At 41.5% G+C, this 21,179-nt stretch overlaps 1 protein-coding gene across 4 annotated transcripts in view; it reads left to right on the top strand.

Annotated features, from left to right (window-relative positions):
• DCLK1 (doublecortin like kinase 1) overlaps nucleotides 1–21,179 on the top strand; it is a 203,178-nt gene that overhangs the window by 103,402 nt on the left and 78,597 nt on the right. For all 4 annotated transcript variants that reach the window (XM_083609119.1, XM_083609116.1, XM_083609117.1 and 1 more), the window contains exon 5: nucleotides 16,271–16,387. In XM_083609119.1, the coding sequence (XP_083465245.1) occupies nucleotides 16,271–16,387 (117 nt within the window). The remainder of the gene's footprint in view (nucleotides 1–16,270; nucleotides 16,388–21,179) is intronic.

The raw sequence follows: 21,179 nt of genomic DNA on the forward strand, positions 1-21,179 counted from the left end.
TGGCTTCAATAGACTGCTTCTTTCATTGCTATTTTCACAGAGGGAAGGGACCTTGTGAGCACCAGTGAAGACGTTTGCAGGTGCAGGTGCACCCATGGGTGCTATATTGGGGGTTCTTGGGTTAAATTCACACACATTTTTTACTTCATTTTTGCTTTCTTTGTGCTGGACTCAGCAAAGGGGTGGGGGAGACAAGGTTGGATACTATAACACTTTTAATTCAGTTGCTAATCTTCAAGCTTTTTGTCTCCCATAGCAACCAAGTGAAAAACTGCTAGTCTAGGAGCCTTAGAAAAATAACTTCTGTTATCTTAAGTCACAGCAGTTTAACTATGATCCAGAGTTCTGAAACACTTCATCGAGATCTTCAGAAGCTTGACTATGTCTGTTCATTTGTAATGTTGGGCGAATGAGCTGCAGGCATGCTCTACTGAATTACTCTAAAACAGTGTGGTGTAGTGGTTAAGAGCGGTAGTCTCGTAATCTGGTGAACCGGGTTCACTTCCCCGCTCCTCCACATGCAGCTGCTGGGTGACCTTGGGCTAGTCACACTTCTTTGAAGTATCTCAGCCCCACTCACCTCGCAGAATGTTTGTTGTGGGGGAGGAAGGGAAAGGAGAATGTTAGCCACTTTGAGACTCCTTCGGGTAGTGATAAAGCGGGATATCAAATCCAAACTCCTCCTCCTCCTCCTCCTCCTCCTCTTCTTCTTCTTCTTCTTCTTCTTTGAAATGCTGCTGGGAGTGGGTATAGCGTGATGAAGTCTGGACATATTTCCAACATCAACACAAACCTCCATACTAAGGAGAAAATGGAGTTATGTCATCTTTATGGTGAAGTGAAGTCCTTCCTTTCAAAGCAAAACAAAAACCCAACCGCCTGCTCTATCCATTTTGTGCACCCAAGCCTCTCCTTTGCTCCTGTGGATGTTGTGATTGATTCTTAGAACCTGGCAGCAAAATGTAAGATTGCAGCCATGTGGGTACAAGAAGATTAATTTACCCTTTTGGCCTGTGGCTTCCCTTCCCATGGGGGGGCCTGGAGGTTGGGGGTGGGAGCTTTGGATTGCATTAATTTGTCAAGTTCCTTTCCCCCCTTCAGTCACTGTACATGCAGCTCATCTCGTACGAGGATTTTGGATTGAAAAATTCTCAGCATGTAATGAAGATAAATCAAACTCCTTGTATTCACAATATGGATTTTTTTTTAAGACCTGCTGCTCTTCCCCCCCCCCCCCAAGCTGCCTTTATCATGGGGATTTTTTGTCACTCATTTGCAGAAGAAGCCTTTCTCCACTTTTACTCTGTGCCGAAGCACAATGAGTCCCATCTGGAAACAGATGTATTAGCAGTCTGTTTTATAGCTTTGTTCCTTTCCTTCATTTCCTCCTGCATTGCAGCAAAATTTGAGATAGTTATGGTATGAAGTAATTAAAACGAATAAATGAAACATCATCTGATATCAAAGCAGCAATCTTCCATCATATTAAAGCAGTGATTAGAGGAAACTGTGGATTGTGGTGATGTCTTACTTTTAGGCTGCCTGTTATTAGCTGTGGAAGCTTTCTGGCTGGAATTTCCCGCTGGCTATTTGTTGGCAGCAAGACAAAGATAACTTGTACACTCTTAAAAAGATGTATGTCTTCTAAAAGCATTTAGCAGTGGCTGTCCCTAGATTTGGCTGCATTTTGAACATTAATTAATTAATTAAAACGAATCAAATTTGCTTTTGGAGTTAAGTAGTTGCATAATTGCATTATGCCATTAGAACTGTTCTTGTTTCCATTTCTGTTTGAGAAGTCAGATCCTTTGCTGTCACTTGAGGCTTCAGGTGGCCTCAGTTGTGCCAAGTGCCTTCCATCAACTTCCACCGGAAGCCCAGCTGCGCCCTGATCTGGACAGGGACAGCCTAACTACTGTTGTCTATGCCCTGGTAACCTCTAGGTTAGATTACTGCAATGCGTTATACATAGGGCTGCCTCTGAAGACAGTTCAGAAACTTCAGCTGGTGTAGAATTAGACGGCCAGGTTGCTCATTGGGGCAAGACGTTTTAAGCATATTACACCAATCCTGACCCAACTGCACTGGCTGACAATTAGTATCCAAGCCCAATTCCAAGTGCTGGTTTTGATCTATAAAGCCTTAAATGGCACAGGACTGCAATACCTCAAGGAGTACCTCTCTCCATATGAACCTACCTGGACCCTGTGATCATCTTCCGAGGCTCTTCTTCACATGTCTCCTCCATGAGAGGTCCAGCGGGTGGCAACACAAGAATGAGCCTTCTCTGCAGTGGCTCCTCATTTGTGGAATGCTCTCACAAGGGAAGGTTTTCCTGGCGCCTTCATCACACACCTTTAGGCACCAGGCGAAAACGTTCCTCTTCAACCAGGCCTTTGGTTGATTAAACAATCTATGGCCTTTTAACAGTATGGCAGGGTGGTTGTTGTTTTGTTTTGGTTTGTTCTTGTTTTTATTGTATTTTTTTAATCCTGCATTTTTATGCTGTGAATCACCCCGAGATGTATGGATGAAGGGTAGTATACAAATTTTAATTTTAATAGTAATAATAATTACAATAAACAGCAATACATATACAATTGAATACATGCACATCACATCTATCCCCTTTTAGTGAGATACTTAACCACAACTACTTAAAAGAACCATATACTGAAAAGGAAATTATTACCACTCAATGCAAATTATAAGGTATGCCATTTCAAAAGAAGACATCTAATTTGAGTATTCCAGGCTCATGCTGGTGAAGTCACCATCACTATTTATTGAACCATTTTGGAAGACCGGCATACAAATGGACTGAATAAAGTCACCTTATACTGGCAGAGCTGACCCTACCGTTAGGCAACGTGAAGCAACTGCCTCAGGCATCAGATACTAAGAGTAGCAACCTCTGGACTTTTCTTCCTAATCCCCCAGGCTCTTCCTCTCTGTTGGAGGACAGAATTGTGCATATTATGCGGCCTGTCCTAACTTCCTAAACTAGTTTGCTGCCTCAGGTGTAATGGAGGTTGCTCTTCCACCACCACTGTTGAAGTGAGATTCAACTTCCAGTGCAGTTGGCTTTTGTATGTGGAATGGGAAGTGGGCACCATCTTGTCCTTCACCTCAGGCAGTGCAACACCAATGGACCATTCCTGCATAGTGGGTTAAAAATGGCTACCTGAATCTACTTACTGAAAAATTAGAAAGCTGAAAGGGAAACTGATTGCCAGCTGCAGGGCCCACCTGGCACCATCAAGGTTAAATCAGAATTGGAGTTGATGGATGCAGAGAACTTTTTCTTCTTGAAGACGCAGGCATGAAATGGCCAGCAAAATTTTAGGCGTCTTTGGCTCTGCAGGGTGTACGCTCCCCCAAGAGCTGTCATACTGTCCCCAAGCTCACCTGATATGAACTTTCTGGACACCTTCCCATCCTCACAAATTAACGGTTTCATTTTCCAGATTCACACTGTTACTTCTGCCAAAGTTGTGACAAAAGAAAAATAAAGTAGGCAAAGGCAATTTGTATTATTCAATCCAATACCAATAAGCCACACTAATGAAAAGGAATCAAAAATGAAATGCTTAAGAATGAACAATGACTAAAGGACAAATAGAAAGGAAAAAGAAACAGAAGGAAAATAAGGAGTGTTATTCTGTAGCAAAACAGATATATCACTAGCTAGCTAGATATATCCAATGCTAGTTATGCTCAGAGTAGACCCACTGAAATAAAGGAACGTGACTCATTTAGGTGTATTAATGTCAGTGGATCTACTTTGGGTAGAATTTAATTGGATACAACCCATAATTTCCTTTGTTATTTGGAGGAAGAGGGGAAATTAAGCTTGGTAGAATTTTGGGACATTGTCTTATTTATTATTCTGCAACTGTTCAAAAGCATACAATATCCATCAAACAATATGAATAACTAAAAATGCTAGGTGGGCATGGGGGCATTAAGCTTGAAATAAATTCCCCCAAATTAGTTTCAGCTCTAGAATAATGCTTGTGGCAAGGGCATTGGAATAGCAAAAAGGATGGGGAATATCACAATTTTCATTAGTTCACCTAACATAAATCCATACTCATATTATATTTCCAAAGTACGGTCTTGCTCTCATTTAATATAACGTATAGAAACCTAAGTATAATTCCTATGATTTTTTTTAAGCTTTAAAGTGCAATAAAAGGGTTGAGCCAAGAGTTTTCTTGGTCAAGCATCACTTCTTGCTGCAAAAGCACCCATTTAATTCACAAAAAGACATCTTGCGTAGCTAGTAAATTTGTGAACTACTCTGCCAGGCATAACATGCTTTGCTGATGGCAGTGACTCATTTTGTGGAAGGTCGCCAGCTTCAAAGGGAACACTGACTTTTGCCAACTTTCCCCCCTGAAGCTTAGCTCCAGTTTTTCTTACAGAAAGACATCATCTGTTTTAAAGCAAATCTTCTCATTCAGTATCATGGCTGATATTGTAACTTTTGACTCTTCCTGCATTAGAAGGTGTTCTGCATTGTGAACACAACTATGCAGACCCTACTGTTGCTTAAAGTAACAATAGTTCACTGACTGTTCACAATACAAACAGTTTTACAAAGAAACTTTATTCGTTAAACTGGTGGCCTGAAAAAGGAAACCCATGCAAGCAAAGAAGAGAAGTATCCTTCCTCTCTGTTTCATTTTCTCAGTCCCTCTTTGTTAAAAAAACATTAAAAAAACAACCTTTATTTGAAATTAGTTCCTTGTGATAGCAAAAACACTTTCTATTCTAACATTTATCAGTTCCTGCAAGGGTTGCAGATCAAATGAGAGACTCAATCTCCACCATTCATTCCCTCAGCCTTGTTTTAACATGGACTTTTCTGCTTGCTCTAGCTGATTAGCACAGATGGGATATATGAACAAGCTTTCACCTAATGCTTCTTCTGTCTGGCACTGAAGAGTGGTTTGTTGAAACCTGCTTTAGTAGCTTCTCCTGAAAACACCCATGGAAATAAATGGGCTACACACATCAGGCACAACTATTTGAAATAATCCAATAGAAAGCACTCTTACCCTCATTACTTACCCTAACGAGTATGTTTAGGATTTTGACATGCCGTTTCCCCTCTCATCATCCTTAAAGTATGAAGTATGCAGCTATTAAGCAGACACTGGGACGTAAGGTTCTTTCTGACTAAAAATGTTTTAGTGTGATGACTAATTGTTGCACTTCATATATATAGCATAATAATATACGATTGCTCATGGTTCCCTGCTGCTATGCCGTAGCTTCAGGAAAGAAAAGCCTGTTCCAGCAGGAGCCCTGTGGGGCAGGGAGCACCTGTTGTCAAGTACTGTGCACTGCTATCCACAAGATCCTAGCATCATAGAGTTGGAAGGAAATCCTGAGGATGATCTAGTCCAACCCCCTGCAATGCAGGAATCATTTGCCCAATGTGTGGCTTGGCCCCATGACCCTGAGATTGAGAGTCTCATGCTCGACTGACTGAGCTATCCACAGGATGTTATTTGCTGAGTGCTATGATGTTCAGCTTCCCAGAGGCTCTGTGGGTTTGTGTGTGTAGCATGGCTCCCTGCCATAGCACAAATTCACATTTTTATGCATCAGGTCATACTAACATGCAATAGAGCTGTGCAATCATGATCCTTCATGAACACAGCATATAAAATAGTTGTAGTTCTCATGTTATCAGGAATCATGTCCAGCCTTTGTTCCTGAATTTGATAACGGTTTGTGTGTGTTTGCTTACCCGTAATACGTAAATAGCCACTGCTGCTGTGCAGTGTGACCTGGCACTTATTAAGGAAGAATACATATAGCATTTGTGCTGGTGCCCTGTGTGTGACGCAGGTGGCACTGTGGGTTAAACCACTGATCCTCTTGGGCTTGCTGATCAGAAGGTCGGCAGTTCGAATCCCCACGACGGGGTGAGCTCCCATTGCTCGGTCCCTGATCCTGCCAACCTAGCAGTTCAAAAGCACCTCAAAGTGCAAGTAGATAAATAGGTACCGCTCCAGTGGGAAGGTCAACGGTGTTTCCGTGCGCTGCTCTGGTTCGCCAGAAGTGGCTTAGTCATGCTAGCCACATGACCCGGAAGCTGTACGCCGGCTCCCTCGGCCAATAAAGCGAGATGAGCACCGCAACCCCAGAGTCGGTCACGTCTGGACCTAACAGTCAAGGGTACCTTTACCTTTTAGCTGCCCTGTTGGGGAGTTAGTAGCAGTGCAACTTGCGGATGTGGGCCAATGACATCACTAACCTAAACTGGGCGCTGCTTGTGATTACTTCAGTAGCTGTCATGCCTCCCCATCTTTTTTTGGGGGGGTGAGACCAGGGATTCATAAGAGGGACTGCACTGGTATAGAGGTCTGCAGAGCCAGCTCCAGAAATGCATGTGTGCAAGGAACCCGTTCTGCCAGTACCTTTTCAGCCCAAGAAGATCACATTGACCTCCTCCGACACGGAGATCTCCATCCCTAGCAGAATTACAGTCTCCCCATATCCTCCAGAGTCAGTAATGTCAAAACTAGGCCTCTTTAACTACAGACACAAAACTAGCCCCCTAAAATGGTACTGCGCTTGTACAGTCATACCTCATGTTATGTTTGCTTCAGGTTGAGTGTTTTCAGGTTGCGTCCCCTGGCAACCCGGAAGTACCAGAAAGGGTTACTTCCGGGTTTCACCGCTCATGCATGTGCAGACATGCAAAATGATGTCATGCGCATGCGCAAAAGCGGCGAATTGCGGCCCGCAGACGTGCAGACACTGGCTGCATTCCTTTCAGGTTGTGAACGGGCCTCCGGAACGGATCCCGTTCACAACCAGAGGTACCACTGTATTTAAGACTCAGTCTGCCTGGTGCTGAAAGAACACTCAAGTTCTACGCAGCTCTCCAGGGTGCTGTTTGAAACTCAAATCCTTAAGAACAACATAGGACAAGCCTGGTGTAACTGGCATAGCTAGGTTCAGTGTCCTGTTCTCATAGTGGCCGACCAGCTGCATGTGGGAAGTCTGCACGCTGGACATGAGTGCAACAGCACTCTCCCCATCTGCAATTCCCAGCAACTGATATTCAGGGAAATGATGTCTCTGACAATGAAGGTAGACTAAAGGCTTTTGGTTTTTTTAAAAGTAAAAGACCCCTGGATGGTTAAGTCCAGTGAAAGGTGACTGTGGGGTGCGGTGCTCATCTCGCTTTCAGGCCAAGGGAGCTGGCGTTTGTCCGCATGCAGCTTTCCAGGTCATGTGGCCAGCATAACTAAACTGCTTCTAGCACAACAGGACACTGTGATGGAAGCCAGAGCGCCCAGAAACACCAGGTAGACTATAGCTATTTTGGCTAGCAGCCATGGATAGCCTTGTCGTCCTTGAATCCCTGCCTTGCCTAGGTTTTTCCTTGCTCTGTTTGCCTGAACTTCCGACTCTCTGTCCAGCCAAGGTAAAGTAGCAATTGCTGCTTTCTCCCTCACCTTACTGGCTTACATTATTGGGGGGGGGGGAGAAAATGAACCCACAAAATGAAGCAAGTATGAGCAGAGCAGATGTGTGCATGAGCTGACCACTTCCACTAGCACTGATAGATAATTTGAAGCCCATAGGAATAAACAAACACTGCTGAACTCAGGCTCATAATGGTGTGTGTTTGGCTAAATGGGGGTAAGCCAGCATCCTTTGAGAGACAAGTGAAGCAGAGTCGGCCTGATTTGAGTGATAGCCCCCATGGAAATGGCACACAGGGTTCATGTAAGTGAAGTGGCAGTGACCCTGCTTCCTCTCTACTCTCAGCAGTCCAACTTCAATGCAATATTTGCAGAAATAAAGGAACAGAATTGGGTTGTGAGTCATTTATGGCTTCCGTTCCTCTTGCAGGTCAATAAAATGTGTTCTTTCAAGTCTTATGTTGCTTTTGGAAGGTTGGTAGTAAGGACAACAATAGTATGGCGTCAGCAGTTGAGGTGGGGGGGGGGAGTGCAAACCAGCCTGATTTTTTTTCTTGCTTGTGGATCAATGCCCAGAAAACAAAGGAACAAGGCCAGCGCCCCCACGCTTTAGGTTGTTGGTGTTGTTTTAAAGCAGGACAATATGGGTGGGTAAAGTTGGATTCTAGCCTGGAAGTGTTCTGAGCTCCAAATTTTGACCCGGCATCCTTGACTTCCAGGTTTCTTCTCATGTCCAAGAATATTTTATGTCAACAGCTGACAGCCTTATTACAAAGAATTAAACAACAGTTTGCTAAGAAACCATATTTTAATTAAAAGCATGCTTAAAAAAAAAACCTAGAATGACGGGGATCTCTTTTGTTCCCAACCAATTACTCTTCACAATTAAAAAGTAAAAAGTTGTTGCCATAATAGTTTATTTTTATTGCCCTTCAGGGTCTGCAGATGCTGCAAAATTGATATTGATGCCATCTCAACAATAGCAGAGATGGCATCCCAATACTTTGAATAAAATGACTTTCCAGCAACCAGAGACATTTTTGATCTTCTGTATGGCTTATCTTTGTACTACAGACATTTTCAGAACCAAGAGAAAGTCTCCATCTTTCAGAAATAGGTTTTTAATAACCTTGGGGAGATTCCAAAAATTAATCCCTGCCACACAAACAACTTCACAAAACAGAAAAAGGAAAGAAAAAAGATGGTTGAGGATTAGGCTTTAGCAGAGCAAATGTTCTGTGACAAGGTATGATCTGGTTTACAAATAAGCATTTGGTTCCACTGGTAACTCAGATAACACTTCTAGAAAGGCGGGGGATCTAAATCTGCTAGGGCTGATTTCCTCCACCATAGTTCCTCCACCATAGTTTGATTCTGCTTACTTTACATTATATAGTCTGTTAGAGAGATACTACAGGACTGAAAGATTTCAGATGAGGGCAATGCAGAGAGCAAGATTAGTTGGATTTTAAGCATTTTAGAAATTACTCTACATTTTAAAGCTTTTTCAAAAACCTTGCAGTGTTGAAGTGCATTCTTCTTTTTCTTCTGTTTTCATTATTTTTTTTGCTAGCACTGACACCATATTGGCATATTTTCTGTCTGTTGCCTTTGCTATGTATTTTTTATCATCTTCATTTTATAGGGAAAAGCCTTCAGTGATCTAACACGTTTGTACTTGTGTCCTTTACAAGGTCAGCATTATGAGATAATGCAGGAAATTACTGTTTTGCAGCCTGATTCATTTGTTTTTTATTTCATGTGGTTGGATCAATAGACTGATCAGTATTTAGCATCTGTATTATTTCAAGTTTTTCTGTAAGTCCTTTGTATTGTAAATTTTGCTAGCATGTAATTAAATCTTGCTCTTCAAGTACTATGAAACTTCCTGTCCCCTTCAGTCTAAACTTTGCTCAACTATTGTTGCTCCAATCTGGAGCAGAAGGGTGTTCTACTCATTTCCCCTATTCCTGACCACTGTGCACCTTATCAGCGTGGGAGGGTGGAGACTTCCTTCTCTCTTCAATTTGTCTATATGCATCGTTGTCAGCAATGCTGCTGGGGCACGTGGGCAGTAGACTGGAAACTGTGATTTATTGAAAAAAGATGGTTCAGGAGAAGAGGAGGGGACCCTGCATCCTTTTAATGTATTTTATGTGTGAGGGCCAACTGAAAGGTTTGTGACTGCAAGAAGTTAAGGTTAGAGTTTCTTTTCCTCTGATACAACTCTTATCTGAAGTATTGCTTGAGGTTCAGATTCCCAAACAGATCACCTGACAACACTGCTTATAATTCCCCACAATAATAACTGTACTTACTATGCAGTCTCAAGAAATTGGATCTAAGCATATATCTTATTTAATGTTTATCCAGTCTTTTTTTTTTTAAAATACATATTTATTAAAGTTTTACAAAACAAAAAAACCATCATTTCAAAATGTATCATTTCCATACATAAAGCTCAAGAAAAACAAAAATATATGACAGGAAAAAAAAAGAAAAAATAAAAAAACAGAAAAAAGAAAAACACTCTTTCTTAAATTTATAAAGTTCCATGCCCCTCTGTCTTGACCTCCTCACATCCCCCTTTTTTGTATTCCACTTTACTCCAATCAGATTCAGCAAATTCAAAACCTTGTTTAAACCATACTTAATGTTATATTCTAATTATTATGTCCCCATTTTCCATTATTTTAATCCGTACCTCATCTTATAAAATATGACATAATATTGTTCTGTTCGTAACCCCTTATCCTTTTTTTTAGATTCTTCTTTTCACACACCTTTGGCCAAAGTCACACAAACCCTGTTACTTTTACTTCCCACATCCTATTGACACTCAAAGATTTTACAGTATTTTTGTAAATAGTCCTTAAACTTTTTCCAGTCCTGTTCCATCGATTCTTCTCCCTGGTCACGGATTCTGCCAGTCATTTCAGCCATCTCCATGTAGTCTATCACTTGCGTCTGCCATTCCTCCACGGTGGGTAGATCCTGTGTCTTCCAATATTTAGCTAAAAGTATTCTTGCTGCTGTTGTTGCATACATAAAGAATGTTCTATCTTTCTTTGGCACCCATTGGCCAACTATGCCCAAGAGAAAGGCCTCTGGTTTCTTAGGGAAGGTACTTTTAAGTACTTTCTTGAGTTCATTATATATCATTTCCCAGTAAGCCTTAACTCTTGGGCAGGTCCACCAGAGGTGAAAGAATGTTCCCTCAGCTTCTTTACATTTCCAACATTTATTGTCAGGCAGGTGATAAATTTTAGCAAGCTTGACTGGGGTCATGTACCACCTGTAAATCATTTTCATAATATTCTCCTTTAAGGCAATACATGCCGTAAATTTCATACCGGTGGTCCACAACTGCTCCCAATCAGCAAACATAATATTATGACCTAAATCCTGCGCCCATTTAATCATTGCTGATTTGACCGTTTCATCCTGCGTGTTCCATTTCAACAGCAAGTTATACATCTTTGACAAAATCTTAGTTTTTGGTTCTAACAGTTCTATTTCCAATTTCGATTTATCCACCTGGAAGCCAATTTTTCTATCCAAATTATAGGCCTCTCTTATTTGATAATAATGAAGCCAATCTCGCACTTTGTCTTTTAATTTTTCAAAACTCTGCAGTTTCAATCTGTCACCTTCTTGTTCCAAAATTTCCCAATATTTTGGCCATTTAGCCTCCATATTGAGCTTTTTCTGAGCCTTAGCTTCCATAGGTGACAACCACCTTGGGGTTTTACTTTCCAGCAGGTCTTTATATCTTATCCAGACATTAAACAAAGATTTTCTGACAATATGGTTTTTGAATGCCTTATGAGCTTTAACCTTGTCGTACCAAAGATATGCATGCCACCCAAAAACATTATTAAAACCTTCTAAATCCAAAATGTCTGTATTTTCAAGAAGCAGCCAGTCTTTCAGCCAGCAGAATGCTGCTGATTCATAATACAATTTAAGGTCTGGCAGGGCAAATCCACCTCTTTCTTTTACATCAGTTAAAATTTTAAACTTAATTCTAGGTTTCTTGCCCTGCCAGACAAATCTAGAGATGTCTCTCTGCCACTTCTTGAAACAATCCATCTTGTCCAAAATTTGCAAGGATTGAAATAAAAATAGCATTTTAGGCAATACATTCATTTTTATAGCTGCAATTCGACCCAACAAGGAAAGCTTCAAGTTAGACCAGATTTCTAAGTCTTTTTTAACTTCTGCCCAACATTTCTCATAGTTCTCTTTAAATAAGTTCAAATTTTTCGCCGTCATATTAATCCCTAGGTATTTCACTTTCTTAACCACCGTTAAACCTGTTTCATTCTGAAACCTATCCTTTTCCATTGGAGTTAAATTCTTCTCTAATAATGTTTATCCAGTCTTGACCTTGATTGTCTACTACCAGTCTCATGCCCAACATTGCTCGGGAGCTCAAGGAAATCAGTGCAGCTTTGAAAGGGTCAGTCCACCATCTTCATCAAAAAAATTGCCATTGTATCTAAATAAACGTACAGTGGTACCTCGGGTTGAGAACTTAATTCGTTCTGGAGGTCCGTTCTTAACCTGAAACTGTTCTTAACCTGAAGCACCACTTTAGCTAATGGGGCCTCCCACTGCTGCCGCGCCGCCGCCACACAATTTCTATTCTCATCCTGAAGCAAAGTTCTTAACCCAAGGTACTATTTCTGGCTTAGCGGAGTCTGTAACCTGAAGCGTCTGTAACCCGAGGTACCACTGTAGATGAAAACCTGTTCCTTGATTTCAGGAGCCATCATGCAAAAATTGGTTATGATATCCAAATGCACATGGCGTTCAAATGCATAGTGAACAGACAAACAACTATCAAAAATATATAGTAAATAATTTTAAGAATTCTACTCAATATTGATCCAGAGCAGAACTCCAACATATAGTTCGCAGAGCAAAACTTAGCACGTTGCAGGATTCCCCCCAAAATAGGCCAGAGACAATTGTATTTCTTCCAGCAATATTTACTACTGTTACTGAAAGTAAATGAGCATAATGGTCACAAATTGGCACTGTCCATAAGAAATCCAGTTGTAGCTGACTTAACCTAAACTTACAATAACTTATAATAAGACTAAAACCTGAACGCTAAGTATACTTTTATGTATGGAAGTGAGCTGGACCATAAAGAAGGCTGATCGCCGAAGAATTGATGCTTTTGAATTATGGTGCTGGAGGAGACTCTTGAGAGTCCCATGGACTGCAAGAAGATCAAACCTATCCATTCTTAAGGAAATCAGCCCTGAGTGCTCACTGGAAGGACAGATCCTGAAGCTGAGGCTCCAATACTTTGGCCACCTCATGAGAAGAGAAGACTCCCTGGAAAAGACCCTGATGTTGGGAAAGATGGAGGGCACAAGGAGAAGGGGACGACAGAGGACGAGATGGTTGGACAGTGTTTTCGAAGCTACCAGCATGAGTTTGACCAAACTGCGGGAGGCAGTGGAAGACAGGAGTGCCTGGCGTGCTCTGATCCATGGGGTCACGAAGAGTCGGACACGACTAAATGACTAAACAACAACAACAACAAAAGTATACTTTGTACAGAACACCACACCAGAAGGAAAGAAAGACAGAAAGTGAAACTCAGGCTCCTTCTGGCCTGTTATTATAGTCAGCATGAGCTTAAGTGAAAAAGATAACAGAACCGGTCCAAACCAGCTGTTCAGTTTCTCTGAAGGAATAACCCAAACATCAGGAACCTCCTGCCTGTTTTCTAGGCAGAATAGAAACTTAACTTGTGGGCTGGAAACTTCCAGCTTGCACTAGCTTACATCACACAAAGAAGCTTCCAGAACCCTCTTGAATAAATTAGAATAGGAAAGATCTCTACACATCAGAGCAATACTTTCTTCACCAAAAAAATGCAAACTGACAGATAACTGGTCAGAAAGTTTAAAAAAGGAAGTCAACTTTCCAAACACTTTTTGGAGCTGTTCAGCTATAGTTTGCTTGATTTCTGTGACTCATTGTGTTTATTTGTCCAATATGCAATTGTGCATTTTTTCTAGTTTTTGGCCCCAGATAGCTTTGCTACTAATATAACATGCTAATTAAAATATATTCACAACTACAGAAACCTACTTCTTTCCATCCACCCTATTAACAGTATCTCAAACAGAGGAATGTTAGGACCCTTCTACAAGCAAAGTTATGCCTTTCAAACAGAACCACTTATCCTTTTTGCAGATGCATCAAGTATGCACTGGAGTGATGCACCATCTGCTCATAATTTTATAGGTAATTTTGTTTAACAAGCCACTTAGCAAAACAAAGGCATTCTGGAGCCTTTGAGATCCAGCTACCACATGCGTGGTGTCAAAGTACACCCCACAGGAGTAGAGAAGAGCTCGCCTCTGGTAGGTGAGACAGGAAGCCACGCAATTATTTTAGGTCAGCATCTGTTTATTATCTAGATTCTAGAACACAAGCCTGGGTGTCCTAATCAGTAGGGAATTTAGTGCTTCTGATACATAAAAAAAACTCCATTTCTCCATGAGCTGAGGTGCAACTTAAATACAGTTTTGCACAATCAAGTCATAATACAGTTGCCTGCAATTGTGGACAGGAATATAGCTCTATCTTGGTCTGATCATGATCGTTGTGTGTTGATTTATCTAGGTGAAGAGTATATGAGTATCACAAATGGACAAAGCAGACTGGAAAATAAAGGAGCTCTTTAGCTGCTTTAATTACTTATAGGCAGTCTTCTGGGATTCTCATGAGTAATATAGCATAGGTACTAAATTGGACAGTGTTCTCGAAGCTACCAACATGAGTCTGACCAAACTGCGGGAGGCAGTGGAAGACAGGAGGGCCTGGCGTGCTCTGGTCCATGGGGTCACGAAGAGTCAGACATGACTAAACGACTAAACGACAACAACTAAATTGCAGGGGGGTTTTATGATTGTTGATGGATGATGGACCCTGAGGTGAAGGGATCCATGGTGTGATGGAGACAGGGCTTCATACCACAGCCTATTTTTAAGGGGTTCCTACCCATGTTGGACTGAGCAATGGCTGGCACTCTTTCAGTCAGTCAGAGAACAGGTCACTGATAAAGCGGTCCTTGATTCAGCACCAGGAGTGGATAGCTTTGATGGTTTTCTCACCCAAGAGGTGTCCTGATCAAAGCAGAGAGTGCTGGTCAGTTGGAGATGATAAGTCATAGCAGCAACCTTCAGGGGTTAAGCTGGAGATGCCCTCCAAGATGGAGTTGAGCTTTCAAAAATTGAACTTGTGAAACTTCAACCAGAGTGCCTAGTAAGCCCAGACCGGTAGATCCTCCCCTGAAGGCTAGCATACATATATATTTCTATATCATCATCAGTAGTATATTAAAACCCACCCTTCGAACCTAAGGTTCCCTTGGCACTACACAACGTTTCATTTAAATACCATCTTGCCAGATACCCACATTTCTTTTTCTTCTTGCTGTTTTACCTGATTTGTCTGCTGATTTATTTTTGATTTTCATCATGACTGCAATATGTTGGCTTTTAATGGACACTTCATTTCTCAAATTCTCAGTCCAAGAGCCATTTTCAGGCATAACACAGAGCTGTGTATGCATACGTAAATTCTAACCTGAACATCTTAGTCTCGCATGGGATGGCAGTTTCATAGACACATTGATTTTACTGATTTCTCTTAGGAAGAACTAGAGTGTTTCCTTCTGCCCGTGATAAATTCTGTGTGCTTTGCTGTAAGCTGCAGTTCACCAGAGAATTATGTAAAGGCAACAAACCTGTTTCATTTTTCTTCAAGCCACTCGTGACTGATTTGCCGATAGGAACCTGCATCATCTTATGTGGCCTAAACACTTTCTCAAAAATCAGAACTGACTGCTGGGAATTGTAGTTCTCTGAGTGGAAGAGGGGTTTCCTAACAACTCTCAGCACCTTTAACAAACCACAGTTCCAGGAATACTTTGTGGGAATCCATGACTGTTTAAAGCGGCATCATAGGGAAATGATTAATTTTCTTCATGAGCATAAATCACTCCATGAATGAGCAAAGCCAACAGGTAATAGTGTCAGCCGATCCAGTTGTTATGGTAATGGCCCACTGCTGACTATATAAGTGATGAAGGCATGTCAGCTCATCTGTCTGGGGTCTTGTGCTGTGTGTGTCAGGGTCAGTCTTGTGAAGTGAGTGAGTCTGTCTGTGTTCCATCTTGAATTGCCAGAACAACAGAGATTCTTTGCACTTGCATGTTTATATCTGCAAAAGTCTACAAGTTGGATGTAACAATATCAGGAACTGTTTTACTGAGCCTTATCTTCTGCAACAGAAGATAAGGCCCTTTTGGACCTTAAGCTGCCTCTGTGTAGTGACTGGAACTGGACACAACTTCCACTGCATGGGTATCTCACCTCAGATTCCCAACATTATCTAGGTATGACAGACATTTAGTATCATCCACTGACACAAGATTACAATGCAGAGTGTTGGCGATGGGGGAGTATATTTTAAAAGCAAGCTGCACCATGATATGATGTACAAGTGGTCATTGTTTAACATGGGTAGCCATCGTGTTGTCCTCCTATAGTTGCTGGACTACAACTCCTATCAGACCCAGCCAATATAGCCAGTGTTCAGGAATGAAGGGAGTTGGAGTCTATGAACATATGGAGGTCACCCTGTTGTCTATTCTTGATTTAACAGTTAATTATCCACTGGAGACTAGGATACTTGAGTATATTTCTTTATGAAGGAATTTAAAGGCAAATAAGCATGCACATTCTGTCCACAATTTGCTAATTGAATGGTGTTTCTTTGTCTTTCAGAATGTCGGGTAGTGAAATCCACTTCCTATACCAAAATAGCTTCAACACCACGTAGGAGCACTACCAAGAGTCCTGGTCCATCTAGACGCAGCAAATCTCCAGCATCCACCAGCTCAGGTAAAGGAGTCTATGTAACTTTACATAAATACACTATTGAAGGCAAACTTTCAAGGGCCTGCTTAGCATAGTTGCTCCAGGCTTCATAAACTGTGGTTCATAAAGCTGGGAATTGGCAGTGCTCCTTCTCACCTTGAACACCAGTTCACTTCTGGGTTGTATTAAACCACAGTTCCCTGTTACATCTGAAGTGGGGAACTCGGATTTAACTGATATTAAAAACTGGAATAATGTAACTTAAAATATCAGAATCAGCCTGTTAAGCATTTCATATCAGTGTTCATTTATATGAACTTTTTATTCAGTTGTAATAAATTGTTTTGGTTTTACTTCTGAATTGTTTTTATATTGGTTGTTTGTATTTAACTGCATTTAACTAGAGTTCCCTGGTTTGGATGTAACTGAGAACTCAGGCTTAATGCAAGACAGAAAGGAAGCACTTGGTCCTGATGCCCGTTGCTGGCTATGTAGGCCATAAAACATCACTCAAACCAGGCCAGTGTCTCTATTTTTGTTAACATATGACTGGTTTTGGTGTGGGAAGGTAATTTCCTTGCATATTCAGAATATTACATAGTATAATATATTTTTGTTGCTGCTGTATGGACTGTCATTTCTGTTGTTGATTTCTGGGCTTGTTACAATTATTGTTGTTTACCTGTCAGTTTTATGCACTGACAGGATGCTGGACTAAATGGGCCACTAGCATGATCCATCAAGCTTTTCTTATGTTCTTACAAATTTGATTATTGGCCATGCCAGTTTTAAAACTGTGTGTAACCATGAAAACAGAAATGAACAAAATATACATCTTCATAGAACTGGCACTCCTCACATTTAAGTTGTGATTATTCTTTTAAAAGCATACATTTATTTTCATGCCATCCTAAGACACATTTCTCAAGACACCCGTTTTCTCCTTATACACTGCTTGTGTTTGTATATAGGTTGGGACAGTGAGTTAACTGTGCACCATTGCCTTAAGATCAACTTCCCATTCAGACTCTTCCCTTAGCCTAGTATAAGTCTTCCTGCAGGTGGGGCACCATTGCCATTCTAAGAGAACAAGGGAGAAGTTCATGGTGAGCTCCGGCACCTATTTTTCTATTTTTTTTTTAAAAAAAACACGGCACTAGGTAGAGTCAAATTCATTAGTCAAGGTTCAACAGGCTGCAGTTCCTTGGGAAGCTGAGTGATTTACTTGACTACAGTTTTGTTGCCAAATGGTCTACAAATCACAAAGCTTTCCACACCTTCCTTGTATATTTGAATAGGCTGGGATGTAGTCCCCTGACACTTAATACAATACTTGTAGCTGTCCTAGAGATGTCAAGATTAATTTTCACCACTGCTGTTTTTGGACATGTTCACGTCAGTCAAAACTGAACCATGTCAAAATTTGAACTGTGTCTAGAGGACATAATTAATTGGGTGATATATAAATACCATAAATAAACGGTGTACTCTTCTCTCCCTTCTGGCTCTGGACTAGAGACCATTTTTAATGGTATAAAGAGGGAGGGGATATATGAAAGAAATTCTGTGCAAAGCAGCTGCTTTGTGTGATAGCTCCATGGTAAGGCCAGAACCAAATGGATTTATTTTTAAATGGCATCCTTCATTGTCTTAAAAGTAATCACTGTGAAATATTTATTACAGTATATAACAACATATAGCCATTAGTTTATATGATTGCAAGATGCGAGTTGTCATGGAATACCTTGAACTGATTGCAATAGTTTTCATATTTTTAATGTGGGTGGATGATTAAATTTAAATATGGCTAAGTGTATAGCTTCGACCAAACTGTGGGAGGCAGTGGAAGACAGGAGTACCTGGCGTGCTCTGGTCCATGGGGTCACGAAGAGTTGGAGACGACTAAATGACTAAACAACAACAAGAAGTGTATAGCATAGATTGTAAACAGGGTTATAAAACTATTATTAGTTTGCTCAGTTTATTTCCTTCTGCTGCAGTGGACTGGCTGATCTGTAAAGCAGAATCTCCAGCTGTTTCTCCTGGTTTGTTTCCACCAGTTTCCACATTCTGTCCTTGATCCCACAAAAAATAATCATGGCCAAGTCCCACTGTAACCAGTCCCAGTGGTTTTAATTGGATTTTGTCATGAGCTGTACCTGGACCCATATCTTTTTGCACTATGGCATTGTGCCTTTGCTAGTGAAGGGATTACCTCTCATTGAGTGGAATAAAGTTAAATAAAGAACAGTTTTGTTTCCAGTTGTGCCTCAGCTTTAATTTATACCCAGAACTGGGAATAAGTTGCTTCAGGATCCCCAACGTCAAGAATCCTCACTGCAGATTCGTGGTATATGCTACCACTCATAAAGAATCCCTGAATTCACATCTGATTTATATAGGGAATGATCAAGGCTGTATCTCCTCAGCATCAGTCATGTTGCCTCACTCCCATCTCTACTGAGGGAGTTTGTCAGATGCCTGTCCCCCAAGAAGAGACCGTTATTCAGTGGAAGAGTGCATGCTTTGCAGTTCTAGGCATTATCACCACCACCATCTCCTTTGCCCTTTAACTATCTGTGGCCTTTTAGAAGTGGCCAGGATGTTTTTAATGTATTCCCTATCCCCTTGGTTTAAATGTACCTGTGCAGGTTTTGTTTGGTAAGTTCGTTGAAAGTCACTCTGGTTTAAAAGTGACAACAAATTTAAAAGGGTGACTTAGCAGGTTATGGTGAACACCTTTTCTAAGACTTCTGAGGGCAACTGCCAGTGACAGTAAACAATACTGCATTAGATGGGTATTTAGCCTGATCTGCGACAGAGGAAGTTTCTTTATCCTGGCTGAGTCAGACCAGTGTGTCCATCCAGCTCATCATACATTCTCTACTTTGTACCAACCCCTGGCTATGGAGACATCTCAGGTTCCCCAATTTTTATATGGATCTGAGCCCAGATATCAGCTTTCTTAAATCAGGGGCACTTTACGGTTGGGGACCATTCAAACATTCATCCTCCACCGTCACCTGTATTATGAGACGGTACATTCCCATAACCTAGTGGTGGACCTTGGGGGGTCTCAGATTTCAATGGCGCCCTGTGCAATGCCAAAATTCAGAGCCCCCCCCCACTTCTTACGCTCTATTCTAAATCATAGTTGCGGCATCTCCTGTGGTGCCCCCGAGGCTCAGAGCACAGTATGACCAAACCATTCACACACCCTTAAATCTGCCTATGCATAACCTGTCTGCCATGTTACAAAATCTGAATGTCTAGATTTGTCCTGATCAGCTCAGAATATAGGCTTAGCTGTGAGCTACACAAGCTGCCTTGTGGTTCTTTTGCTGTAACAGCACACAAAACAAAACATGTTGCAGAATACTCTTGGCATACATAGCTAGGTGCAAGGATGTCGTCTGTGTCATTTAAGATAATGGTTGTTGTGCAAAATAAAAAAAAATCCTTCCAGTAGCACCTTAAAGGTAAAGGGACCCCTGACCATTAGGTCCAGTTGTGGCCGACTCTGGGGTTGTGGGGCTCATCTCGCTTTATTGGCCGAGAGAGCCGGCGTACAGCTTCCGGGTCATGTGGCCAGCATGACTAAGCCGCTTCTGGCAAACCAGAGCAGCGCACAGAAACGCCGTTTGCCTTCCCACCAGAGCGGTACCTATTTATCTACTTGCACTTTGACGTGCTTTCAAACTGCTAGGTTAGCAGGAGCAGGGACTGAGCAACAGGAGCTCACCCCATCGCAGGGATTCAAACCAGCGACCTTCCGATCAGCAAGTCCTAGGCTCTGTGGTTTAACCCACAGCACCACCCGTGTCTCTCTAAGTAGCACCTTAGAGACCAACTAAGCTTGTTCTTGGTATGAGCTTTCGTGTGCATGCACACTTCTTCAGATACACTGAAATAGAAGTTACCAGACCCTTACATATAGTGAGAGGGTGGGGAGGGGTATTACTCAGAAGGGTGGTGGGAATGGGTGATTGGCTGATAGGTGTGGTAAACACTTGTTGTGCACTTCGCTTTCATTATTATACTTTAAAAAAAAACAACTCTTGGATTATTATTATTTTGCTTAAACACATTTCACTTTATTCGCCTTAGCATCTTGGCCCCCACCTTTTGTCTCTATTGTGTCTGGCAACCCATTTTAGTAAATAAGCAACAACAACTGAACAGGCATGTTTCAGCAGAAGTACAAAATGTTCTCCCCTCTAACTAGCAGTTGTTAAAAAGCAATATAATTTTAGTACAATGTGCCGCTGCTGCTTTTTTCTAAGAAAACTGGCAGATTATCCTAGAAAATAAATATGTGCTTTTAAATATGTGTTGTTGGGCCCTGCTGTGGAGGTTGAGGTGTCACTGTTATAGAGCCATAGTTTCCAACTTAGTGTGTTGTGGCATAAATGGTTACAACTTTAAATTAAAACCCTACAATACAAGGAAATTTAGTAAGCAGACTGTCATGTTCCTACATCCTCCATTTAGGTTGCTCTTTGGTCTGAAAATGTCAGAGACCCAGAATGAGCATAAATCAATACAAAGGATTTTATTTTGGCTTTAAGTATTTACTGTCATCCTCAGTGAGTAAGACTTCAACATAACTGGTAAGGCAAACAAGAAGGCTTTGTCTCCTGGCTAGTAACTACCTATCCCAAATAACTACACTGAGAAGTCAGTGAGGATATGTGCACCCCTAAGGCAGCCTTCAGGGATGCGGGTGGCGCTGTGGGTTAAACCACAGAGCCTAGGACTTGCCAATCAGAAGGTCGGCAGTTTGAATCCCCGCAACGGGGTGAGCTCCCATTGTCCA

Source organism: Podarcis filfolensis, assembly GCF_964270895.1.
Source record: "Podarcis filfolensis genome assembly, chromosome: 4".
Classification (NCBI taxonomy): Eukaryota; Metazoa; Chordata; class Lepidosauria; order Squamata; family Lacertidae; genus Podarcis; species Podarcis filfolensis.